Below are 27,368 nucleotides of genomic sequence, written 5' to 3'. Positions count from 1 at the left end.
GTAAAATTAATAATTACCCAAAAAAGACTCCTTTGCCATTGCATTAGATTTTCTATTCATCAAACTTCTGACTGCTCAGAATATTTTTTTTTTAATGTTGCAGAGGGATTTCCTTGCTCAGCAGCACCACTGGCAGGAGCAGGAAGCACCATGGGCAGTGGCATCTCCTGGCTCTCTGATGGGCTGCATTCCATTTGGAAACATCACATAATTCCCAGCTCTCTTCCCAGATATCATGGCCAAATTCCATGATCAGGCCATATTTCCTGCTGTTGGGAGTTTGGATGTGGGTGCTTTCCTATAGGTTGCCTGTGCTACCATCCCACAGGACTGGCAGACCCAGGGCACATTTCTTGGCTCCTCATTTTAGTTAAAACCTTCTTCCAGTGCCAAATGTGTGAAGGAAAAAAATCCCCAAATACAATGGCCAAAAATAAATTTCTCCTTTTGCCATGGAAAGCAAGTTTTTATAGCAGGGGATCCCCTTCATTGTACCTGCAGGGCTTATGTTTTCCTCCTTAATTTCTAAACCTGGTTTGAAACCCACAACCTGTGTTATTCCTGGAATAATGTACAATAACAGTGAGAAATGAACATTACATTTGTTTTCAAACTTTTTTTTTTTACCTGTAAAGCTGAAAATTTCCTATAAACCAGCATTTTAAGAAATGCTTCCATGCAAATGAAGCCTTATTTATAAAGAACCAGGAAAGGCTCTCCTAAAAATTCAGCATAGCACAACACCTCTTGTGTACTGGTGTGTGCATATGTGTGTGTGTGTATATATATACACACATATATATGCATTTTATATATATATATACACATTTTATATATATATATATATACATTATATATACATTATATATATATGTATTATATATGTTATATATATTATATATATATATAATATATATATATATATGTATGTATAATATATATATATGTATAATTCATATTCTCCCCCCTTTTCTCTCCAGGATGATAACAATCAATAAGCAGGCATTTTGTGATGACTTCTGCTGGATGCAAATCCAAAGCCTTGAGGTATTTTAATAATTGAGCAAACACATCCCTCTGAACCTGGGCTGGGGAGAGGGAAACCCAAAGGCAAGTGGTTTTCCCAGCAGGCCAAGAACAAAAAGGAGCAGAGAACACTGGAGTCAGTGCTTCCAGCAGGAAGTTAATCACCTGCACAAAACTCTCTCTCAGCAATAACCCAGGATTTGCTGCAGAATTGGGTTTGGATGCTTCCTTCCTGCTTCCTGGGCACCTCACATGTCCTGAGGAGGGGTTATAGGTGCCCAGCTCTCTTCAGTGCCAGCTGACACAGGAGAAGAACAGCTCTGCTGTGGCTCCTAAATGATATTTTATAGCTCCCAAAAAATCTTCTGGCTCACGCAGTTGGCAAGGAGGTTTTTCAGTAGGAAAAGCTCCTAGGTCCAGCCTATCCCTTTGCTCCAAGGGAGACCCTCAGTCAGGGCACAGAGATCCTCACATCTATCAATACTTCTGCTGAACATCCTCCAGTGATCCCTGATGGACACTGAAATCCCTTCCCTGTGGGTTTTCCACTCAGTTTGGCCACTGTAAAGCTGATAAACCTAGGCACCCTTTTTTCCCCCCCCAAAAAAAATCTATTTTCTAAGTTCTGCTGCATTGTCTGCATGTGAACACCTGCAGAACAAGCCAAGACTCATGTTTAACCAAGTTCTGCCAACTCTCAACCCTACTATGTGTAGTAAAACAGGGACAGGGAGTTTTACCTGCTGGAAAACCTACAGTTACCACCACAATCCAGGTATAAAAAGAGCACCAAAAACTAAAGATTAGGCAAACTAAACAGACAATCTTAGACTCAAAAATTCCCTCTTTTGGGAATTTTCTTGAGAAAAAAACCCAACTGAACAGAAATAAATTATTTTTATGCCATGTGAGTATGATATTAAGGAATGGTAAACTCACACAAGATGAGTTGACACAAAACATGAAGGCAAAAGCCACCCAAACTTACATATCCTTGTTGTAGCAGGGGTAGGGCATGGCCTGGACCTGAACAGCTATTTCCTCTGGTTTCTTGCCAGTCTGCAGTTCAATGATGGCCCTTTCAATGCTGTCCTGGATGTAGATGAAGGCCCTACTGTAAATCTGGCTCTGGGAGGTGGAGTTGTGCGGGCCCACGGTCCAGATGCGCTCGCGGATCCTGTTGGTGGTTTGGGTGATCCTGCTGCTCATCCTGATGGTGTAGTTGAGCACAGGAGGGAGGGACAGGCCCCCAGCAACTGAGTGGCCAGGCCTTGAAGGCAGCTTGAAAATGATACCTGGGAAAAGAAAGGGAAAAGGATTTCCTTTGGAGTCGACAGCACACAGAGATATGTAGGAGCTCCTCATTTTTACCAGGGCTTCTTCACAGAAATTTTTCTAGCCAGAACATTTTTCCTGATTATTCCATATATAAAACATGTGATAGAAATGGGGATAAACAGAGAAGAAAACTGCTACTATGGGAAAGGACAAATATTACCAGGGTTTGAAGTTCCAAGAGAAGCAGAAGTTTCTATCTGCACCTCAATTATGAAGTATCAAACCAAACAGGTCACAGGATTTATGAGTGGATCTAATCTTTAAATATTAAGATGTATTAATGATACAAATATAAGTTCCTATTTCCTGCTCCCTCCACACCTCTCTGCAGTCTGATCCCACAAATGTGAAAAGTGTGACTTAGAAGACCCAGTACACCATTGTGGTGCTTGGCTGGAATACCTCAAGTGATTTATGACCTTCTAATAAATTGAATTGTCTCATATTTGGACTTGAGGATCTTAAAGGTCTTTTCCAACCTGAATGATTCTGTGATACATTTCTTGATTAAAAGCACCTTTTCCCAGAGCAGCTTGAAAGGAAATGGCTGCACAAAGATCACCTTGGGGCAGTGGGATTTTATTCAAATTGAGAATTAACCAAGAGAAATCACCAGCTGACCAGAGACAGGGGAGGTGTAAGGGAAGAGGAGGTATGAAAAGGAGGTTTCAATGTGCAGGTCCCACACACACTTGCTCCAAATCAACTGCAGCGTGGTGGGAGCTGTGACCACAACAGTTGCTGGTGAAAAACCAAATATTTTATGCTGCATTCCCACACTCTGTCAGGCAGAATTTAACTGTCAGGGGGATTTGGGACTGTCACATACTTGCAAACAGCTCGTTCTTCAGGAAGAGCTCCTTAGCCACCGCTTCTAGCTCGTCCAGGTTCTGCACTGGCCGGATGCGGTTGAAGGAGACGCAGGAGGAGACGTTCACAGCCAGGACAGCCAAAGTGTTCAGCTGCTCAACAACATCAGCGTTGTTCTGCAGTTCCAGCCGGATATCATCTAGGAAAAAACCCCACAACCAATCCCTCCAGCATCACTACACCCAGCAAAAACCCCACTCCATCTTTCCACTCCTTCACGCTGCTGATGACACCAGAAAGGAGGAAAGAAAACAAACCAGAACCCATCCTGCTAAATATGCAGCGTGAAATACATTTCTGCACTCAGCAATGCAATGGAGGCATGCTGTTGACCCAGTTTTTATGTTAATCATTTGTAATATGCTCGTGAGCTTGCCTTTGGGAGGATGCCAGCAATGGGATGTGACAGCCATCCCAAATCAGAAGTCCCCACTGACCTGCTGGGGCTTTAGACATGCACGTGGTGCTCCCCAGTCCTTCCACACCCTCTGGTTTAGGAGGTAATCAACTCTCCTTTTGAGCTGCTGTGTCTCAGGGGAGGACACGCTTTATCCAGGCACATCAAGGCAGAGCTGTGAGTGCTGTGCTGATGTGTGGACTGAACCTGATGCTGCAGTTAATAAAGATGCTGCTGTTTGCTGGCAGGTTTCAAAGGTGGCTGCATAATGCAAGGTAACTAATATGGAACAGCTGCTGCAGGCTCCGTGGCTTTATGGGGAGTTAAGGCAGGAGTTGTTGCTCATGAATAACACAGGGGTCATCACCAACTGCATGTAAATGACTCCAACAGAGCATAATCACTCTGGGCTGCTGCTGGGTTTGCTGGCACAGTTCAGATTTATGGTGACATGCCTGGTCACTCACTGCCAAAGCAGGTAGGGACAGCAAGGCTGGCAGGAAGGGACTGTGATCCCCATGCTGTGCACTCACAGGGGATGTACCACCACCACTGTTACTGGTGATTCTCACAGTGCACAGCACCAAATGTCACCTTGGAGGGCACTGCAGACCCACCAAACTGCAGCAGAGCATCTCCTGCATTGAAGCCTCTGGCTCCATCAGCCTGGGTACATTTATCTGATCCCTGGCTCTTCTGCTCTGGAGAAGTTCGGATCTGAACCTCGCTGCGATGCAAGGGAGCTCTCCACAACATTTTCCAGCCCAGTCCCAGGTAGCTCATTTGAAGCCATAATTACGGCTAAACAGTGTCCTCCAGTGGCCACACGCAGCGGCAAAGCTCCCGTCCCTGCACCCCCGAACACCCAGGAGAAACACCTCTCCACGCCAGCACTTTGCTCTCTAAGAGCCTTTTCCCTGGAAGATTTCTGCATCACAGCTGGGATTGCCTTGCCCTGGAGCTTCCAACGCGGGCCAGAGAAGAGCAGACTATGGGATGGCTGCAGCTGGCTGAACCTGGAGCTCCCAGATCTAAAGTACAAGTAAGGAAGAGGGCAGCACATCATGGACACACTTACCCAGCTCATTTATCTGACTCAGGAGCTCAGCTGCGTCCAAATCCACCATCAGCTTGATAAAAACCTGCACAAAGGGATTCTGCAGGGCGTTCTATCAACAAGCAGACAAAGACAAAGCATCAGTTTGACCAGAAGCTTCTTGAGCTCACTCACTGTGTAATTCCAAACTAGCACAGAGCAGCTGCCTTCACTGGGTATTTGCACTGCCCCCTCCCTAATCCCTTCACTCTGCATCACGATGGGGAAATGCCAGCAATGGGAATGGCATAGAAAGCTCCCTAAATCCAAGTCAGTGCTTCTTTGAGTCAAGAAAAGATGCCCACTGAGTCTCCACCAGGCACTAGAGTCCCATCAAAAAAATCATGGATGATTTTAGTTATTCTAGAAGTAAATTTCCCTTGTGTCTGTTTTAAGTCCTGTGAACACAGCCAGTGCACAATGCATAGGCAACCAAAACTTCACTTGGAGATCAGCACAGGTTTTTGTTTGGCTGAGTATTTCAATATTCCACCAATGACTGCAATCAGCAGAGAACATTTCATTTCACTTTTGCATATTCCACTCTGGATTTTCTCTTGCTGCCACGGAAATTAGAATGAATTCCAACCCCTAAAATTAACTGCTAATGCTTTTGGCTTCCAGGGATCTCATTTTTGTAAGAAAAGGAGACAATTTTTACTACAGAGAATGGGAAACAAGTGTGTGTAACATTACAGTCTACTGCTTTCTGTATCCAAGCAAGGCTAGGCTTCTTAGGAGGGGGAAAAAGAAATTTTATTTACATTCACTGAGGTACAAAACATCTTCTAGCTCTTATGTGTGTACCCAGAACCACATGCTTATTATAGATACTGTTTCATTTTCTGAAAAATTCATTTCTTGCCTGGTCTTGGCTGGCTGGATCAGTCCATCAAGCAGAAAGTTAATTTACAAACTGAAGAGTATTCCCTGCTCATCTTAGCCCTCCAGCAGGCCCCAGCACAGCCAGGGTCAGGGAGCATATTACAAACAGTTCATTTGAGAAAGAGAATTTGCAGGGAAAGGTGAGTCAGGAGCATCTCTGTTAAGGAACAGGCAGAAACTGTGAAGTCCAGAACACCCTGAGAGGGGTCTCCCCAGCTGACCCAAGATGTCCCTGGAACCCCAGTTTACTTCAGTGGACAAATCCATCCTCTCAGGTCCCTCCTGGCAAGAGGCAGAGGGGAGGTAGGAAGTCATACCTTGATCATTGGAACTGTCTGGTTTAACCTGGTCAGTGAATTCAGGATGACAGGAGACTGGTCCAGCCACTCCTGGGACTTCAGGGCTAACTCAGCCATCTGCTCCAGGGTTGCATTTGACTACAAAAGAAGCCCACAGCATAAAAGGATTAATTTATTCATTACCTTACAGATTTTAACCACTAAATAAAACAATAAAACAGCTGAGACCAAATTTGTTTTCCTTAGGATTTTTCCTAGCATCCTCTCATTGTTTGGCAAAATACCCCTTAACACACTGTATTTATGCATTAGAGCATGTCTTGAATGTCTGCTTTCCTTCTGCCTCTGGTCTGCCTGTGAACAAGCACTGGTTACAGCATTTGTCCTGGGAGACACATCTCTCCTACTGGCTGAAAATATGGGGGTGAAACTCGATAAGCTGAAGGCCTTAAACAATTGTCCTATAAATATTAGACCGACAGCAGCTTCTGGAAGGAAGATTCAACCAAAGACAAAAGATGACTCATATGGCCAGCAAGGCAAGTAGGAAAAGATAATTTGATGAATACTCCAAACAGTGAGAAAGAAGCCTTCTGCTTCCCAGGGAAACAAGCCTGTGCTAGATAAATTACAGCCCTGTGCAGTGGGTGTATCCTGATGTCCTGGAGCAGAGCCATACCTTTCCCATGATTGCTCGAGTTTCTGGGGTATCTGGGGTGAAAAGGATCTTCCCAAGCACCATTGGTTTTAAGAAGGACCAAATCAAAGCTCCGGTGGGGGTCTTGACCAGGTCCAGGTAAAAGGATAAGCAAAAGGGGGCTGCAAGGGGAGAAAAGCAAACAAATTGCACAGAGAACAAACAGACCAGACACAAGAAAGCTGCCAGCGTGTTTTTTCTCCCATCTGCCCAGTTTATTGCTGTGGCCAGTGAATGACTTCAGGGCCCTCTTCACTGAGTGATCTAATGTATCTTGACAAAAGCAATCCACCCCCAAGATCTCCTGTTGCTGAACTCAAGACAACAAGAGTCTCTCTGTTGGAGCCAACATTATCTGCTTGAAGGTTAAATGCAGTTTTGTGAACTCAGAGGAGCTAATAATGTCAGTACAGTCAGAAAAACTACACATCAAGAAAAAGCAGTGACCTGTCGAGCCCTAGGACCAGATCATCCACAAATGGGAGACAGTGCAGTGTCAAGCACTGCTCTGCTGCACAGGCAGTTTTCCCTTTGAACATTTATGGCAATAAACCACCTATAATTAGGGCAGTGCAGATCTTCAGCTACCATAAATAATGAGCACTTACAGCCCTCAGAGACATATGGAGAATAGCTCAGCACTAGATCTGTCTGGAAATAGCAGAGTTCAGCTTTGAAACGTTTGTGCCCTAGGGAAAAGCCAGACTTACTGGAATCCTGAGGAATTCCATATTTCCTCATCAGCTTTTGGACATAGACATCCTCTGCATGAGAACTGTTGCTTACAGGGTCTCCAAAGTCTGGAAGCAAAGACTCAAAAAACAGGGGTGTGATCTCCTGGTTGCAGAGGACTTTTGACATGGATTTAAAAGTGCCATGTGTTATCCCAGAGTTGTTTGGTTTAAATAACGCCTGCAGAAAAGACAAAACACAAATAAATCCTGCACACTGAAAGCACCCCACTTGGAGAGAAATAACAGAATGAGAAGGAAAGGACTGAACATTTTTATACTGCTTTCTTATGAGAGGTTTGCATTTACAAAAATAGGAACTTCCCATGGAAATCATCCATTTTTTTGTTATGACAGATGTGGCACATTTATTTCCATGGTATGTCAGCCAATGTGGGAAGTGCCTACAATGTGTGCAGAGAAATCCCCTATAATGTGTGCCTGGTGACATTCACACACCTGGGTTACAACACACATTTGTCACAGGGATGTGCACAGCACTGTCCCCATCCAGCCCATGGCTGCACATGGCTCTGCAATGTGCAGGCAGAATGATGACCAGGAACAATTCCTGTCACTTGTGCTCTCCTGGACTACGGATCAGAGATGGATTGGGCACTGTACTGGATGAAGGCAGAGCACCCTGGAGTTACTGCAGCTGTCAGAGCAGTAATGGGTCTGTACTGAATGTTTTGGGCAGTCTGAGGCTTTGGGTGTGATCTAATGCACACTAAAGCTAAGGCAGATTTTGCTGCTGACTTTGGTGGGTTTGCCTTTAGTGGGCAGTCCTCCAGCTGTTTTCACCAGCTGATCCTTCCAGTATTTTGCTGGAAATCCTCTCTCCTTTAAGACATTCTTGCTCCAAGTGTTCCTCCCCACTCATGAGCACTTGATGGTCCCACTGCTCCAAATCAAAACTCCCCCAGGAAGGCAATGGAGACTCACAGAATGGATTGGGTTGGAAGAGAGCACAAAGCTCATCTCATTCCAACCTCCTGCCATGGGCAGGGACACCTGCCAGAAGCCCCATCCAGCCTGGCCTTGAGCACTTCCAGAGATAAGTTTGACAGAGCTTTTCCTCAGAACACTGTTGCTTTGAACAGAATCTATGGTTTAATGCACCTGTGGCTTCTAGGGTAGGAAGTTACTGTGGAAACCATTTCAGTGGTATTTTGCCTCAAAAGCACATGCAGACTACACATACCTTAGTCAGTGGCATTTTCCTGGACTGTCGGAGCTTTTTCAGGGAATGAATAGCTTGTAGCAATGGATCAATGCCAGATTCAACCTGGTGTCTGAAATATTTCATTTTTGTCAGAAGGCCTAACATCTTGTCCATGGGTCTCTGAAGTTCCTTGGGGAAAAACATCTGCAGGAGGCAGGAAGGAAATCAATTATGATGATCAGGAATCTGCGTGCACAGGCATGCACACACCCATATTGTGTTAACTCAAACATGAGCACTGTGGGATTTTCAAAACTGCAAGGAGGCTTTACAGAGTGGGTGTCCCATGGGAAATGAATGGGATTAGTATGCCTAAATCCCCAAGCACTTTTGCAAACCATTCACCTGAACATTACATAATCTAACAGTGTGTTTCCAAACACCTACAGTTGGGAAACATGTGTCATGTACTGGCTGGGATATGATCAGATCTCTCATTTCACGTACACGTGTCAAACACTACAAGTGACTTTTGACCTGAGCCCAAATTCATTGGCATTGTCACTTAACAACTTTTTTTTTGCCCAGGATCACTCCTGCATTTTTAAATACATGCTCACTATTCATTTCTTTGTGAATGTTTTCTTAGATGCTGTTTCTATAGCTGGGGTAGGAGAAATTTGAACCATTTAATAACTTTGTCGTTCCAAACAGAAAGGGAAAAGATATTTTACAGGACTTTTTCCAGGGCTTCCCTTTTCAAGGAATCAAAATTTAGCTCATTTTTGGGTCAGCTGGGAGTGTTCAAGAGGTTGTGACAGCACATAAAGGATACTAGCAGATAGGGAGGCATTTAGAGTAGGTCCAGTGCCTTTAAATGAGGTTTGCTGCTTTACACCAGCTGGGATTCTCATTTATATCCACTCTGTCACAGCATGGATATGCAATAAAACTTGCTGCATGAGCAAAGCCTGATCTTTGGCTTGTGTAAATCAGTGTAGCTTCTGGCCACTGCAATGATATTTTATAACCCTTCAGCCAGGGCATGCAGAAAGCACTCCAAAAATCCAGCACTAACCTTGTATAAGAAATTGTAAATGTCCAAGTGTCTGAGCAGGGTGACCCCAAGGAGGTAGGTCCTGCGAGTCCTCTCTGGCACAGGGAGGCTGCACAGCTCCTGCAGCACCACTTGCAGCTGTGGGTCAGTGGCATGGGCACTGCAGGACTCCAGCTGCAGCACCTGAGAGAGGAGCTGGGTGAGCACAAAGGAAAAGGAGAATTGTTAGGGGTGCACTGCACACTCCACCATGCCTGAGTTAATCTTGCCTGCCTGGTGTTCTTTCCACAGAGCCATATTTCAACCACCCAAGAACCAGAAAATGCCTGCCCATTACTCCTGCTCCCAGGGACAAATCCTAAGGACTGTGTTTTACTCCCCAGCTTGCACAGTAGTAAAAGCTTTTGTGGCTTCAATTTCTCATTGACTGATGCATGTGAAGTTTGGAAGAGAGCACACTCTTTGGGGCCCAGTCCAGACAAGATGGCTGGGAAGGGGAAAAGCATCTGGAGCTCTGCTTGCAGGAGCAGGAGGCTGAGGAAGGGAGCTCATCTCTCATTCTGGGAGGGTATTTTTGGACCCTGAGTGCTCTCACACGTTGTGGTTATAAATGTACTTTTCCACCTGGACTGGGACAACTTCTCAGTGACCAGGACTGACTGAAGACCCTGCTCAGCCCCCATTAGTGTGTCCCAGAGAGTTGTGCCTTGCTCCAGATCAGAGCCATCCCTCTCCAGGCAGTGCCTGGCTGCTGCCCAGCTCCTGGTCACAGCCCAAGGGACCACGTGGCTCCCAGTCTCCAGTGGCTGGGCTGACAACAGTGATGCTCCTGCTGCATTTCTGGTGGCTATCCCAGCCCATAACATGCTCTGCTATCCTCTGTCTGTCTCTGTGGGGTCATCTGTGCTGTCACACACCCACTGACCTGCTCAGCTGCATTCACTAACAAATTCTAAGTTTTAATGGTCTGAGCAGTAGAAAGCAGCAAGACCTCCCTAAAGGATAACAGCAAACTTACCTGACTGCTGTTTTCTGGGAAAGATGCTTCCAGAAGAGCATCAATGCTGGCTGTGGACATTCCTGTTGTGTTTCTGAGGTCCTCTTTGAGCTGGTCCACATTTTTAAACACGTCTCTTAACTTTTCTGGAATGAACAAAGAACAATTGGTATTACAGCTTTCTCCAGACACACAGCAAATCTCAAGCACATGGAGAAGACTTTATGTGGAGTATGGGAGTGTGGTACCTCACTGCTGATATGAAAAAAATTAAAAAAAAAAAAAACTTGGGACATATAGTCATTACTTCCTACATTTTACAGTCTGGTTTGTGGGCTGAAGTTATCACATCTCAGGACAGCAAAATTTGCTTAGATGGAAAGACTTGGTGCTTTCTTGTGTGGTCTTGAGCAGGCTCTAGAAATACCCCAGATAAAGGATCCCAAGGTCATGGTGTGTGGTTAGTTCTTTAATACCAGTTCTTCCTGGCAGCTGGGCAGTTCTGGGATTCCCAGCAGCAAGTGTGGTAACAGTGGTGATGTTTACCAACACTGTAAAGAAAATACAGTGCAGTAAAAAATACAGAAGAGTACCTTGCTTGCTGGAGTCTGTTAAACTCTCAGTGACGTTCAACATGGAATTCAAAGTAGCCACATACTGAGGAATCTCTTGAAAGAATGCAATTTCTGGTACGTTTTCTTGAAGCCTGAATTGGAAAAACAAAACAACAAACAAAACTGAGAATATAAAGAGAAGGCAAGAAGTCATTTCATAAACAGAATAGTAAAACAGTCTAGCTCAGAGAGAGAGCCTCACCACTTGATCTGTGCCTGGATGTCTGTGGCATCCCCAATGAGGACATTCTGGAGCTCCTGGGAGATCCTCCTGTGACTCAGCACGCTGGTCACCAGCTGGCTGCTCAGCTCAGCAGCACGAAGGAGCTGCTCCTGAGACTGGCCCTGCTCACACAGCTCCCCAAAGGGAGCCTCAGGGAGGTGGCAGAGCTGCTGGATGGACTGAAAGCTCTCATAGTCACACAGAAGTGCTGTCAGATCCCGGAGGCGAGAGATCTTCAAAGGACATTTTGAAAAAAAGGAAGAAAAATGCACAAACACCAGTTAGATGACAGAATTATAAAAGGCAAGCTTTAAAGAGTCTAGCTGTCCCTTTCTGTCTCTCCTCAGGACTAGGATTTTGAAATATATATATAGATTTAGTTCATTCAAAAGGTCTCCAAAAGAACAGCTTGTGACAATCATTGTGTGAGCTTCTGGCAGACCTGGCTGGATCTAAGAAACCTTGCAAACCTTAACATGTCATTTCCCCTGGCCAACACACTTAAGACAGCAGTACTCCATTGGACTTACCTGTTTACTAATTAATCTTCTTAGAGACCAAATAAATCTACCTTGCACAACAGGTTTAGCCTTTCAGACACCACCTGGTCATCTACTGCAGCACAGGAAAGGGACTTGGCCACAAGTCAGAGCTTCCTCATCTGCCAACCCGTGTAAAATTATAGTCCTTTGCTATTATGGGCTTCCCTCTTGTCTGACATCATTATTTACATTATCAGGCTCTTATGGGAAGAATTATTTCCAGCTTTATGCTCTTAAGTACCTGTCACACTGAGCTCATCATATTATTGTTACAGATATATTACACAGCAACAACATTGCACACTGCTGTATTTTTTAAAAGGACTTTTAAATGCTGTTTCTCATATGGAGTAATAGACTGAAGTGCATGCATGATATTAGTGCAGTCATGAAGAAGCATTTTATTCAAATGAGGCACTGCCAAACCCAAAGCTGGTGAGGGAACTCTATGAATCAATGCTGGTGCTTCATCTCAGAAGCCATTCTGGTGTTGTGTGACATCTGGGGCCAGAGGAGCACGTGGGGACTTGACTCCAGCCACACTGCTGTTGGTACAGCTCCTCATGCAGTAACCCAGTTAGTCATGCTGCTAACTGCCAATTAGGAGTGCACAATTCCATGGATTTTCAGCAGGGCAGAGGTATCTAATCTCTATATCTGTGCCTTTCAGAACTCCTCCCTACCTCCTCCTCAAGTGAAGCTGAGGCATCCTAGAATGATTGCAGCTCTGCAAGGTGCTTCAGGAAGTCTCAATATACTGAATTTTAAAACTAGTGGTGCACTGAGGAATATGCTGCCACTGGCCATCTCTGCAGTGCTTATCCTCCTGGGAAAGCTGGTGGAAAACAGAGCCATCCTATCCAGCACATGGGAGGACAGGAACACCTCTACCTTCTCTGAAAAATGGGTGTACACTTGGTAGGGACAGATAAAAGAACAACTTCCTCAACCCAGTTTACAGTTGACCTTCAAATACAGGCAGCATGCAGAACACAGAGTTTTAGTCCTAGTTTTTATCAGCTGTTCTCTTAAGAAAACTTTTTTCCATATTCTGTTTTTCAAAACCACCATTGCACATCCATGTATCACTGCAGGATGTCCTTCAAGTCAGCATTTTAAGCAGACTCACTTTTAGCTTCAGGAGCTCTGGTATGGATGAATGTTTCTCAGAGGTATTATTTTGCATAAAATAGTTCTTTTTCAGATGAATTCGCTTCAAAAGCAGTGTGATGTTTTCTGTGCAGGGGAAAAAAACAATAGTTACTCCAGACAAAAATGCCAGAAACTTCACAGATGGGAATATCAGCACTTTTATTCTGAGGCCAACTGAGCATTGCTATTTTCCACCAAACTCCCATGGCTGAGGACCTCTGAAATCACAGAGCAAGGCCTAAATTGTAATCTGGGTTATAAGGGATTGAGTTCAAGTAGATGCTCTGTTCCTAGTGAAATCCAGCCCATCCTGGTAATAAGTACACAGGTGAAACCTCTTGGGTGTTACAATAAGCACACAAGATGAGTATCTATGTGAAACACCATGTTAGCTCTCAGAAATAACTGCTGTCATATTACAGCTGCATTAAGCTGTGAAGGGAAAGAGGTTTCTATTTGTAAGATTGCTTTGTCTGAGTGTCAGCAACCTGTCATCACACTGAGAAGAAGAGAGGTGCCTTCTGGAGAGACTGGGATGGAAACTCACAATCCAATGTGACATAAATAAAATCCCAGTCTGGCTTCCCCAGGTCTCACAGCTCCAGTTAATTGCCAGCAGATAAAACCATGCAGCACCATTCCTTCCCACCATTAGACAAAACACATTGCAGCTGAGGCCCCTGAGCATTAATGAAATCATGATCACCTGTCAATTCCCCATCCTCAGCTTCTGCAGAATTTATTAAACACATCAGGTAAGGGTTATAGCTGTTGTTCGCTGTCATCTGCAAGACGGTGTTTTGAAATTCTAAAAACAGAAATCTGAAAAATAAGATAGGAATTTAAATCAGCTTCTCTTTCAAAAACAAGGTATGTATTAGTGAGCGACCTGTCATCTGTGGATGCTGCTCCTCAGCAGAGTAAATAAGAATTCCAGATGAAAGCCATCTCTCCTAAGTGGGTACCCCCCCAGTTTTATTCCATCAATTCTTTCTGCTGTTATTTCCCAAAGCTGTCATTCACTCTCCAAATAAGAAAACACACTTGAAAAGTTCACATCTATGTGATGGATGCATTACATAGATGGAAAGGCACACCTAAGGGAGACTGAGGATCAAAAATTAGAGAGTCATCCCACAAAAGGAAGGTTTTCCCAAGAGCCTACCACTGGTGGTGAGACTCCTTCAGGACTCTGTTCCTGTGCATTGATACGTGTGCCAACACACAAAATTTTTTGTATGTCTGACTTTCAGCTGTACTTTCAGCTCAAGGAGAAGTTTCCTCTGCTTCAATTTAACCCACATTATACATTGTGTCCTGAATTACAGTGATTGCAGGCTTAGGTTGTTCCACTGGAAGAAAGTTCCATACTTCTCATGCTGGAATGAGAATGGTGGTCACAACCCATGCATGGAATTACAATACCCAAAGCCCAAACTCACTGTGTGATCAAGCTGGTTGGGGACAGAGTGTGGTCACTCAGAGTCCAAGGCACAGTCTTGTTGTAAAGGGTTTCTGCCACGACAGTGAAGTGATGAGCAACAATATCAATCACAGTGTCAAAACTGGTTTTGTTGGAGAGAGAAGCTGAGCTGGAACTTATATTGAATTCATTTAGCAGGCCAGGGATGTTCAGCCCGTTGAGAATGTAGAGGGTGGCTTCTGTGATTTCTAGAGCTGACAGGTCACTGGCAGAGTCACTTGCCACTGCTTCCAACAGCCTTGCAAGGGGAGCTCCTGCAGCTGGGTTCCTGTTGGTGCTGAGGAAGCTGTCAAACACACCCCAGACACTTGTGTAGTAGCTGCCTATGGTGAGGCTCTGCTGGAGCCTCTGCAGCAGGTTGTGGAGCTCATCCTGTGCCACACTGGAGAGCGTGGTCAGGTTATTCCAGCCTGTGGCACTGCCAGAGGAATTCAGGGAGCTCAGCACTGTTTCATTCAGCAGGGCAGGAAGGAGCACGTTCAGAAGCTGGGATGGGGACGCATCACCCACATCCTGGGCTGGGATGGGGCACGAGGCATCACCCTGCACCAGCCCCTCTGTGGCTGCACTCAGAGCTCTCACCTTCTCCTGGAGCCACGAGTTTCCCAGCCCAGAGACAAGGTTTAACTTGGACAGGAAACTCAGGGACAAACGCAGAGCTCGGGTGAGGCACGACAGCTCCTTGGCAAAGCTCTCCCTGCTGTTGTTGTAGGCAGCAGCAAACTCTGGGGACAGCTGCAGGTTGCTTATGGCCAGCTGGAACAGCCTGGGAAAGGTCTCATTGCTGCCTGTCCCACCCTCCATGCCCAAGGAATCCAGGAGGGGCTTGCAGGGGCTCCTGGCTGAGGAGTCCCTTAGAGTGGCATTTTCAAACAGCACCTCAAGGCCTATGTCAAGCAGATCCTCAAAGGAGCAGTTCTGGAGTGTCCTATGGCCATTGCTGCTGGGCTCAAGGAAAGGATCCAAGGCTGATCGCAAGAACTCCCAAACTTTTGCCTGTAGTGAGGAATTGTGCTGTGAGGGAGACTGGCTGAACTCCTGCAGCAGCAAACGTGAGAAATTATAGACAGTGTCCATTTTCTCCTCCAATGTTTTGTTTAAGTTGGTGTCATGAAGAACTTTCATTCCTGCTCCCCACATTTCCATCAGTCTCTGGGTATAGTTACTGTAAGAATCAAGTAACAGGCTGAGGGATTCAAGCTCACTGATGTTATACCTCTTCTGCAAGCCTTTCAAAGTTAAGATACCTCTCTGCATGGCCTGCAAGTACATGGAGATGTTGTTTCCCCTGGAGTCTTCTTCATCGTACAGCTCAAAGATGGAGGATGCAAAGTTTAGCAGCTGCTTCAGTTCATCACAGAAAGGAAGACTGGAGTAATTTTCCAGTGTATTTAGCAGATTTTGCAGCATGTCTAGAAGTAACTGGGCAGTGAAATTGTCTGTATTACTCCAGTTCAAGGACTGGAGACCTTCAGCAATGTGCCAGAAAGCATCAAGTTCATTTTCCTGCCCTCCAGGAAGGAGCTTCTCCATTAGCTTAGACAAAGAAGAGATCAGCAGATAATGATCACTGGTATTCACCTTTGCCATGGCGCCAAGAAGTTTCTCAAGGGACAGAAGGTGTTCTGCAAAATTTTCAGAAATTTCAGGGGTCAACAAGAAGTCAGAAAATAATGATGACACTTTTTCATTTGTGCTGAGATAATTTTCAATGTCTTCGAGCGAGATTGCATCGAGTGCAAGCATTTTGACAAGCTCCCATGCATTCTCTGCATTAAAATGAGTCCTGTTTAAAATTATCTCATTCCAAATCACTGCAGCCATAGTCAGAACATCTTGATTTTCTTTTCCATAGGGATTAGAGTAGAACAGTCCTTCACCACCCCCTTCATACAGAGGAAGTATTTCTTGAAATATTCTTTCCAAGTCCAGTGTGTTGTCTGTGGCAGAAGTTGAACTGAAAAGGAGTTTTAATGCACTATACAAATCACTCAGATCTGAGGATTCCATTGCTTCAGTAGAATTCTGAAAGATCTGATGCACCAATGCTTTTCCAGGAGCTACCCCAAAGTCCACAAGGATTAGAGCTTTCTTCATCATTTGCAGGAGCTCCACATATTCACCCACTTTTGTCAGGCTCCATTTGGAGGTCAGCAGGCTGCCAGTGGCGTGCCACAGCCGGGAGAAGTGTCCCCACTCGGGCTGGCTGGAGGCAGCTCTGCCCACCTGCAGCAGCTCATCGAGACTGCTGTTCTTCGTGGAAGCAGCTGCTGACAGGAGGGAAAACACAGGCAGCCCATCCCAGGCTGCTGAGCTGCCAGAGGAATTCAGGGAGCTCAGCACTGTTTCATTCAGCAGGGCAGGAAGGAGCATGTTCAGAAGCTGGGATGGGGACACATCACCCACATCCTGGGCTGGGATGGGGCACGAGGCATCACCCTGCACCAGCCCCTCTGTGGCTGCACTCAGAGCTCTCACCTTCTCCTGGAGCCACGAGTTTCCCAGCCCAGAGACAAGGTTTAACTTGGACAGGAAACTCAGGGACAAACGCAGAGCTCGGGTGAGGCACGACAGCTCCTTGGCAAAGCTCTCCCTGCTGTTGTTGTAGGCAGCAGCAAACTCTGGGGACAGCTGCAGGTTGCTTATGGCCAGCTGGAACAGCCTGGGAAAGGTCTCATTGCTGCCTGTCCCACCCTCCATGCCCAAGGAATCCAGGAGGGGCTTGCAGGGGCTCCTGGCTGAGGAGTCCCTTAGAGTGGCATTTTCAAACAGCACCTCAAGGCCTATGTCAAGCAGATCCTCAAAGGAGCAGTTCTGGAGTGTCCTATGGCCATTGCTGCTGGGCTCAAGGAAAGGATCCAAGGCTGATCGCAAGAACTCCCAAACTTTTGCCTGTAGTGAGGAATTGTGCTGTGAGGGAGACTGGCTGAACTCCTGCAGTAGAAGATGTGTTAAATTATAGATGGGGTTAATTATGTCTTCACTGGAACCTTCACTGGCACTTGAATAATGAAGGATTTTCATTCCTGTTCTCAGAAGTTCAGACAAGCTCTCCAAGGTTTTATTGTTAAAATTAAAGAAAAGATCTATAGATTTTAATGCACTGACATTATAATTCAGCTGTAAGTCTTTTAAGATGTTTAACGTCTTCTGGATGGCTTGAGTGACTTGTGAGATATTGGCTACTCCAGAGCTTTCCCCAAACTCTTTAAACACAGCTGTTATGAACTCTGACACCTGATCCAACTCCTCACTGAAGACACCACTTGATTTATTATTCAGCTTTTGCAAATGGCTGTTTAACACCTCCAAGAACTGCCCATAGGCGACGATGGCTGTGTTATTCCACCTCATGGATCTCAGCTTCTCCCCAATGCGCCAGTAGACGTTCAACTCATCCCACCAGGCCTCCCCCATGGACTTCTCTACAGCCCTCATCAGCTCGAACACAGGCAGCAGGAGGTACTGATAACCTACATTTGTGCCCATCATTCTAAAAAACATCTCCTCAAGAGCTAGGAGCTGCTCTGGGAAGTTTCTGTAGGACTCAGGCTCGAGCAGATCATCAGAAAACACAGATGGGATTTCTTGCAATCCACTCAAACGGTCTCTGAGACCTTCCAGAAGTGATGGCATGCTTGTGGAGAGCAACATTTTGAGAGCATCCTTAGTTTTCAATGTACTAAAATTGGAATTACTTAGGAGAGCTGGATTCCAAAGCATTGTAGCTAATTTTAAAGCCCTCTGAATTTCTTTCCACTGGGTCATTGTATTGAAAATGGAAGTCCCATTAAAGTCACTCTGTAATTGCAGTGATGTGAAGTTATAGATTTCATCAATTATTTCCTTATTATATGGTTCCTTTAATTTATAATCATGGTGTGGATTCATTCCCAGTTCAAGAAATGCATACAATTTCTGTAATGTTTCATTCTTCAAATTTCTGAATAGATTTAAGCTTTTTAATTCACTTCTATTCATTTTTTCCTCAAAGCCTTTTAAACGATGTAGATGCTTTTGTATGGCTTCTAAATCATCTGAATTAATGGACCTCTTGGAATGCTTTCCACCAATCTCTGGTGACTTTATTTTTCTGGAGGGGAACAAAAAAGTGTTTTAGTGAATATGAAATCAATGCAAGTGGAAATGTAAGGTGATTTAGAGCAAAGATCATAGATTTGAATTACACTGTTAGTAATATCCCTTTAGCTAATGTCTCACCTTAGAACTTCCTCCAATTCAGATACTGAAGTGTGATTGTCTTTCCAGTGAACAAAGGAATTACAAATAGATCTGGTCACCCAATTTCTTTCTTTATCTACAACAAAAATGTGAAGGGAATATTAGTAAAGATCATGTAATTCTGGAATCTGAGAGGTGCTATAATGGCAAGTCTATTCAGGATAACATGCACATATGAAGTCAGGCTCCTACCACAAGCCACAATATCCTGGTTACAAATCTGAGTGTTCTTTTGGGGTGTAACTCTTCCTGGCCTTTCAAGGGAAGTGAGAATGGCATCCTAGAAGTGACTTTCTGTGCTGAAATCATGCAGGAACAATTCAATGCTGCTGTGATCTGGATGCTAACAGAGGTCTCCTCCTGCTTCAGGAGCACTTTGCTGTCAGTAATGCAGAGTAAGGTGGCCAAGTATTTATTATGGTTTCTTTCCCTTCATTTAGGGTTGCTTTTTTACAGCTCACACATAAGCTCTGTCTGCAGCATCATTCATGTCTCCCACAGCCATTTACACTCATCTTGATATCCCCATGTGTCCAATCCTCTCATCAGCCACTTTGCATGTCTTCCCTTCTTGCACACCTCATCTTTCTTGTTACCCACCTTAACTCCCACAATCTCCACAAAACAAGTAGAGAAGGGACAGCAATCCCCATCTGTCCCTTGTAGCATTTAGTTCCTTTCCCTTGCCTGTTCCCAGATCCCCAGTTAGAGGGGGATATCTCTGCTGGAAGGGACAGGGATTTGAAGGAATGGCTCGTGTGGATGTAAACAGCTCATTGTGCAGCCCCTGCCTTGCTGCACCAAGCTGAGTTAGAGTCTACAACCAGAGGCAGATTTTGACATCACCCCCCAAAAAAAGCAAATCAAAGTGAAACATTACTGCTCCCCATTTCCACTGAGCCTGCAAACTCATGTTAATCCATTGTCTACTGACAAACCCAAGCCTTTTTTACTTTTCCATTTGAAATGAGGCATTTTATTCACATTTGTAAAAAGCTGAAGGAAGAACCCATTATGCTGAGCCCTGAACAGTGTGCAATCTGTATGGTTACTTATTAGCCTGTAGTTTGCTTCTCCTCAGCACCACAGGTTTTCAGCAGAGATATGACTCAGAGGAGGAGTCTTACCTTGCTCCAAGCAGTTCAGGGAAAGTGGAGAATCTGTAACCTCATTCTGAACAGTTTTGAATCTATCATTGCTCACCAGAGATGCAGAGACATTCTGAGCTCCCAGCACAACACTGAAGGAGGGGGGAAAAAAAGAAAATAAATTGTGGTTACATGTTTATATGCTCTAATAGGAAACAGCTGGAATACAATCTATCATTCTTGAAATGTCTGACAGACAAGACATCACCCCTATTTTTAATGATTTGTTTGATCATGCACAAGATACAAACACCAGGGGCTTTGGTGGGAAAGCCATGGTGGTGTATTAGCACAAACACACGTGTGGCACCCATTAGGTGCACTTTTTCAGAGTTATGTAAAATCTACAGGCCACTAAAATCCAGCCAGCAGGTCTCAGAAAACACCCAGGTAACACACTAGCCATGTGATTCACTGCTGCAGGGGAATTTCCTCCTAAAAAACCCCAAGAACCAAGGAGACAAGGCGCCAGGGAGAGCAGGGATCCCAGGGGGGAAAACGTCTGTGGAAGGAAGAAGTGATCACAAATAACTGCTGCCATTTCCAATTCTCCTTCTTTCCTCTTTCATGCTGTAATAGCCAGGCTGCCAGGGAAGCAAGGAATGTTTTCCAGTCATAGGAAGGAACAAGCTGATAATCAGGCATATTGTACCACAGAGGAACTAATTTAAAGGACTGCCTGCTCAGGTGTGCAGGTTACTGAAAACTTCACTGTGATTATTAGTCCCTTCTTCTCCTGTATAAAGAGCAGCCTTTACTGTAGCTGTGGGGTCACTGAAATGCACCATCTCTGTCTCTCTCTCACCTGCCTCAAGTTCTGCAGGTGATACACAAAGATCTCAGTGGCATGAATAAATGCATACTGATCTGTGGGAACAGACTGCTACTGAGAGCAGAGCACCAGGGATCTCTTCTGTCCTAATTTAACATAATGTCTCCATGCAGGCTTCCTGGGCTTGGTGCTCATCATTTTCATTCTGCAGATGTGCTTGTAAGAGTCTTAGAGGGGAAGAAACCCAGTTATAAATGACATATTTAGCTGAGCAATGGCAGAGCTAAGGAAGAGGCAGGCACAGACTTGCCAAAAATGGATGCACATCACACAGATCAGAAGGCAGCAAACATGGAAACAAGTGTTGTTGCTGCCCTTTTATTTCAGTCTTGCAGGGTTTCTGCAGACTTTGGCTGTGGAGAAAAAGCTCAGCTTATATGCTTAGCTGAAAAACTATCTTACAGCAACAAACAGGAACATTTGTGAAATCAGTCTGCAAACCAGGTTTTTGTGGGTAATAAAATTTGCTGCTAAACTTTCTATAGGATTCATGACTTGGAAGTTACTGTTTCACACTGGTGGTGTTTATCACTCGGTTCATACAGATGTAACAATGAGCAAAAGTTCTTTTCTTCTATACCTTCATATTTCAACCACCAAAAAAACCTCTCTGTACAGCACTTTTTTAGGAGTTCAGTCCTGCCTGAGTAAGAGACGTGGGCAGGCTCGCTAAGATGTGCTTTTGTAAGCATCATTAAAAGTACTATTTGTGCAATCTCTTTGCAATAACTCTTTACTCATGCATTTACAGTGCCAGATGCCAGGCATAAAAGCACTGCACAGTTCTGGTGATGAAATTCTATGTGCCTCTTTGTTGTGCCTATGATAACCTCCCCCAGCTCTGCAGCTGGAGAGCAAAGCAGAGCAGCACAGTAAATATTAATTCTCCCTGGGCACTCCAACAGGGCTGGTTCTCAGGTTGGGTTCTGCAAGCCAGTAAATGCAACCAAATGTAATAATTCTGTGACTGAAACAGCAGCATGAACAAAATGCTTCTGAATAAAATTACAATTCCTGCCACACTGCTGCTGACTCCTTTAAGGATAAGTACATTACAGCTTACACATGGGTCTCACAATGCAGCATGGAAAATCACCTTGATATGAAATGTACAGGTTTCTAAGTGCCTCAGCAACACACCAGTGATCAAAAGTGAGTCCCTCTAAGCCTGGGTGCAATCAAAGTGCCAAAGCTTCTACAACTTCTTTTGGCATCTTAACCCAATTGCTCAGGTATGCAAGATAAAAACAAAAAGCAGTCAGTCTGAAGACACTCAGTTTCTTGGTGTCCTCCATGTACTGTAACAACTGGACCATCCAGAATATTTTATAGCAGGGTCAGTCACACATCCAGAAGATGACTTGGAACACAGTCCCTTAATCTTGAGTAACTTGTGTCTTCTGGAGATCAGGGAGGGTTTAGCCAAACTACAGCCCAGGAAAAGGATTTCAAGGCAAAGCCCATTTTAGAAATTTGTCTTGCCCTAGGTGCAAACTGCATCAAATATTTCAGTACAGTTAAATAATGCAGTTAAGCCAGCTCTGTTTTTCATATAACCACTGAGCAAGTACATAACTGGTACTTCCTTCAAGTCAGATGTGTTAAAGCCCATATGGTAGAAAACCAGGCTCCCTCTCTTCTCTGCTTTCTTGGGACCAGCCTTGAAAGATTAACCCAGCAGTAGATTAGGAAATCAGTTTTAAAAAACATTATGGCTCCCCTACAAGTGCTTGAGGTGTTCCAAAGCAAGCTGAACTTGGCTCTGTGCTTTTCTGCAAAGAAGCAGCTGGCTGCTTTCTTTATCCAGCCAGGAGGGTTTTTCTTCCACCAAAGGCAGTGCCTGTAACTCACCAGCTTTTCTATCTGCACAAGGGCATGACAGTGCCTCTAAGCAGGCTGGGAGAAAACTCAAGAGTTTATATCAAGTTCCCATTAAAAGAATGACACAAGAGTCACTGAAAAACAACACACTGCTCACAGTGCACAGACACCTTTAGAGATGCATTAGCATGGAGCTGCATCATCCCCCAAACAAATCATGCTTTTAAGGTAACACCTTTCTTTCAAGAGGAGAGGTGATGCCCTTAGAGGTCAGCACACAAACCCAGCAGCTTTCAATGCTTCTCCTGCCATTTTCTCTGTTTTACCTGCTTGGATTCTGAAGGAAATCAATGATGTCTTGCAGCTGCATGTTGTCCTGAAACACATCTGGGGCCAGCAAAAGCAGGTGCCACAGGGAGGTGTCATTCTGCACTTGGGAGATGAGTGTCAGAAATGAGACCATTTCATTGACAAAAGTCTCCTGGTACTCTGGGTTGTGCTGCACCTTAACAAACAAAAATGTAAGAAATTATTTAAGAACCAGGAGAAATTATTTAATAACCACAAGAAATTATTCAATAACCAGAAGCCTTGCTGCTGGGGGGTACTTCTATGTTTTTCAGCTGGCACTGCACTTGCATGCAAGTCTGCAAAACAATACATTCAAAGGACAGGTAATAACTGAGAGTGTGACTGTGTTTTACCTTCACACCCCAGGTTGTACAATAAATTCTCTGTTCAGACAAGCCCTACGATTCACAATATCCTAAAGAGTCCAAAGACTAGGAATAGAAGAAAATTAATATCAATTCTAACCTTGGCAAAGAAAAAAAAAAAAAAAAAAAAGAAGGCTTTATCTTTAAAGGATTCATTTGCTTTAATTATATTGCTTTCCCAAAGACAAGTACTGCTTCAATCATGAATTGTTGGATCAGATGCAGGGGTAACTGGATGAAGTTATACTGCTGAGGTAATACACAAATTTATTGCCTTCCCAAGGTTTAAACATTCTTATTTACACCACATCCTCATGCTGTTCTATTGACCTGCCACTACAGTGGGGCAAACAAAGAGAAGCAAGGCCCAGATGTGGTGAGAACCCTTAGTAGCCATGAGCTGATAGTGGATGACCCTTGGCTTTCCAAGGTCTCTGGGCTAACCCTATGCACAAGAATTCACTCATCCTCACCGTGCCCAACTTGCACTTGGTGCAGAGATGAGCAACTCCTGCCCACGAGGGGCTGTGTTGTGGCTCCAAACCCTGCCTGACCTGTCTGAACTGCCACAGCTCCCAGCTGCAGCCCCCAGGGAAGGTCCCAGGCACTCACCTGGGAGAGCTGGGTCCTGAACTCCTGGGCAAAGGACTCCAGAAGCGAGGAGTTGGTGAAGCAGAAGGTGTGGTGGATGTTGGCTGCCATGCTCCCTCCCGAGGCACCGGGATGTGCCAGGTACCGCGACAGGAGCTGGCACAGCAGGGCCCTGAGGTTCCCTGCAGTGGAGTGTTGGGGCTGCCTCTGAAAGAACAGCAAACATTCAGGGTGGCTGTAAAGCAATATCGTGTTTGGGATGGTGCTAAACACAGTGATGAGACTTTTTCTAAGGGATAGCCGTAAATGAAAAGCATTGTGGTTACAGCGTAGACAGAATTCTAACAGCTGAATGGTTTCACTAAAACCCTTCAAATTCCTCATCTATTACAAAGAGAAAAGTGTGCTTAAGTGTTTGTAGGCCTGGACACCAAACCACAAAAGCAGTGTCCACTGCATTGTAACAAATTTTTATTACAAAGCAATAGATTCTATAAATATTAAATACCTATACAATAAACACACAGTGCCTCTGATGCCACTGCAGGACTAGCACGAGTAAATAAATATTTGAATGTCAAAGCTTGTGACATTGTATCTTTAATTTCATAAGAGAGAAAATATACTGCAAACATCTTAACTCACACAAGTTCTGAACAAAGCATCTCAGAGTATTTATATATATTTTGTATTTCATGATATTATGTCTCAAGGTTTCCCTGGTTTCTGCCTAGAGGACAAAAAACTCACCACAAAGCTTAAAAATCCACCCACAATCACTGTGTTTCTAAAATAAAGCTCATTCACATAATAGGGGAAATCCTAAAGCAATAAAAGCTGTGTCTTGGTACTTTGAGCTTCTAATTCCTTAAATATGAGAATACATAAATGTTCATACTCAGCTATTATGCAAATACAGACTTACCTTCCCAAAATTGAAGATCTTGTTGAGCGTGTGGTTGCTGGAAGTCAAGTTGGATGGTGATGAAACATTCTGAAGGTTTTTCTCTCCATGAGATACCAAATCCCCAAAAGCTGCAATAACAGTTTGAAACACTGTATTTTACTTATGGCTTTTCAAACCTCTTTGCTACATAAAATCAGGACACAGGACAGCTACCTACAGCTTTGGGTGCATTATCAAACTGTCTCCAAAGGTACAGCCAATGGCAACCTGTAAGTATTTTAGGGTTTTTTCTGATATAATGAAATTCTGGATGACACTGTAACTTGTTATATGGGGCCACGACCTATCATTTTAAATTTTATTTTTAAATAAAATGTAGAACTGAGTTCCTCCCTGACCATCAGCATGAGTCAATAGTTCCCATAACTGTTCATTGATTTGCTTTTCCCCTCCCCACGCCTCTGCACTTGGTCCCTTTTGCATTCTGCCTTTTTCTGTCTGTGCACCACAGAGGGTGCTGGCAGGAATGCTAATTGGAACAGTGAACGGCTGGAGCAGAACAGGCAAATGCAAATCTGTAATCATTCATTTCATCGTGAGCTCCCTGCAGAAAGGACTATCCATCATGATGGCTTGCAGATTGCACCAGCCATTACCATCAACAAATAATAATTGTAATGATTTTATGGAAACTTTCAGAGTGAAAGTTCCTTCAGGAAAGAGAATCACATCAGAGGAGAACATCACCAACAATAAATATCCACTCTGGCACAGAAGACAACTTATTTGCTGGATAACTGTGGATAAAAACCCATTTGAAAAAAAAATCATAAGCTGTTTATGGAGAATTTGTGGGTAGTAAAAGGGCAATATTCCATAAATAGCCAGGTCTCTAATTAATGTCCAATCAGTCTGTGATCTTGCATTGCTCCTGTGAAACACAACCATTTAATCTTGGTTTCTTGGCCAAATTTCAAAGTCTTCTCTACAGCTACTTGTACTTGTCCCCAAGAATTTACACTAATGTCAGGGCCATTGTCACGTGCCTCTATGAAACACATAAATCATTTCAGCAGCGCTTTAAGAACTGCAGCTCTGTCCAGAGATCTTCAAAAGATCAGCCTTCAAAGAGCAGAACTTCCTGGAGCAGTGAGTGACCTACCCAGTGAAGCATTCCTGCTTTCAGGAACCTCTGCACTCCATGGTGATGGCTGCCTGTCCTTGGCTACACTGGATGAGCTCCTGTGTTTGCTGGGGGGAAAAAGAAAAGAAGAAAAAAGGAAAAAAAAAAAAAAAGAAGAGACAACTGTAACAACTGCCAGAATTTCTTATAATTAACTTACTGCTTTAACTGGATTTCATGGCAGGTGTGTTGAAATCTGGATTATGCAAAAGCCTGGTTCCTTCTGAAGGCCTGGCACGTATCTTGGGCAAGCAAAAGTCCAGAACTCCAAGGCTATAAAGTGTATGGCCTTACCAAGAAATCCTTCCAGACAACAAGACCTTAACATTCCACTCCTTCCCAAACATTCCACTACAGGAGAAAAGATTGCTGAGCTTGGTTTTTGGACTTGGTTTCCTTTTATTAAGGGAAATTTCAAGCAACCTTACCATGCACACCTTGGTAAATGCCTCTAAGAAACAGAATCAAAGGGGAGAACCTTGCCCATTTTCTCTGCTGACCTCTGGTTATACATAGTTTTAGGGCAAGTTATAAAACAGCTTAACAAGAGCTTCAGTGAGTTGCACAATGGGAGAGGAGAAAAACAGCCTGGATTAGCTGAATATTACAAAACAATAGATCCAGGTAGTGAAGGGCCACAGCTCAAACACTTTGTGAAAAACTCCCCAGTGGGGATCCAGCACCCCTGAGGCAGAGCTCCACCTATTCATCTGGAGCCTCCCCCTTCCCAAGGAATCTTTTCCTGAGGTTTTAGACTCTGCTGCATCCTGCTAGTTTTGCTGTGGCTACTTCATAGTTGGCATTTTTCTTTGTAGAACACAGCAAGGCTGACCTGACCATGCATGGGAGGTATGGCCACGTATCTATAATGATACTCCCCACACACAATCTCAAGGATCAAGAGTGGTCAAGATGCTTGGTAATAACTCATGCTCTTGATATAAAATTTGGCCAAATCCTTTGGTTTTCATTTGGCAGGAAAAAACACTTATTTCCTAAACAGCTTTTCAGAAACCAAAAGCAGAAAGCAAGGAGGATTTGTAGCTATTCAAACCCATGGAAGACCTCCAGCTTTGGCACTAGAAGCTCCCATTTCTTCATTTCAATACTCCAAATGAGCCATTGTTTAACATGCTCAGGGAAAAACAATGACACTGAGGAACAGAGCTGTGAATCCAGGCATCCAGTCTCCATGTGGCTTTGCCTTCCCTCCTCTCTTCTGCTGCATGACCTTGAAATTAATTAGGATTCACCTTGTGCAACTTCAGTTGCCCACATCCTTAGTCATCCTTCCCACCCATGGAGAGATTCTGACCACTGAATTGGCCTAGGAAACGACTCCCTCTGCACTAAGGA

At 44.3% G+C, this 27,368-nt stretch overlaps 1 protein-coding gene across 1 annotated transcript in view; it reads right to left on the bottom strand.

The window, feature by feature from the left end:
* Window positions 1–27,368, bottom strand: part of ABCA12 (ATP binding cassette subfamily A member 12) — an 80,395-nt gene that overhangs the window by 35,625 nt on the left and 17,402 nt on the right. Inside the window, exons 4-23 of the mRNA XM_036386718.1 lie at window positions 25,992–26,080; window positions 24,848–24,957; window positions 23,944–24,129; window positions 22,942–23,120; window positions 19,942–20,054; window positions 18,794–18,890; window positions 14,532–18,665; window positions 13,796–13,911; window positions 13,067–13,173; window positions 11,375–11,628; window positions 11,152–11,264; window positions 10,580–10,704; window positions 9,583–9,756; window positions 8,544–8,708; window positions 7,319–7,520; window positions 6,591–6,730; window positions 5,930–6,049; window positions 4,710–4,800; window positions 3,194–3,373; window positions 2,015–2,321 (exon numbers count right to left, since the gene is read on the bottom strand). Coding sequence (XP_036242611.1) covers window positions 2,015–2,321; window positions 3,194–3,373; window positions 4,710–4,800; window positions 5,930–6,049; window positions 6,591–6,730; window positions 7,319–7,520; window positions 8,544–8,708; window positions 9,583–9,756; window positions 10,580–10,704; window positions 11,152–11,264; window positions 11,375–11,628; window positions 13,067–13,173; window positions 13,796–13,911; window positions 14,532–18,665; window positions 18,794–18,890; window positions 19,942–20,054; window positions 22,942–23,120; window positions 23,944–24,129; window positions 24,848–24,957; window positions 25,992–26,080 — 7,002 coding nt within the window. The remainder of the gene's footprint in view (window positions 1–2,014; window positions 2,322–3,193; window positions 3,374–4,709; window positions 4,801–5,929; window positions 6,050–6,590; window positions 6,731–7,318; window positions 7,521–8,543; window positions 8,709–9,582; window positions 9,757–10,579; window positions 10,705–11,151; window positions 11,265–11,374; window positions 11,629–13,066; window positions 13,174–13,795; window positions 13,912–14,531; window positions 18,666–18,793; window positions 18,891–19,941; window positions 20,055–22,941; window positions 23,121–23,943; window positions 24,130–24,847; window positions 24,958–25,991; window positions 26,081–27,368) is intronic.

The sequence above is a fragment of the Molothrus ater genome, chromosome 7, assembly GCF_012460135.2.
Source record: "Molothrus ater isolate BHLD 08-10-18 breed brown headed cowbird chromosome 7, BPBGC_Mater_1.1, whole genome shotgun sequence".
Classification (NCBI taxonomy): domain Eukaryota; kingdom Metazoa; phylum Chordata; class Aves; order Passeriformes; family Icteridae; genus Molothrus; species Molothrus ater.
This window is presented reverse-complemented; position numbering and strand designations above follow the sequence as displayed.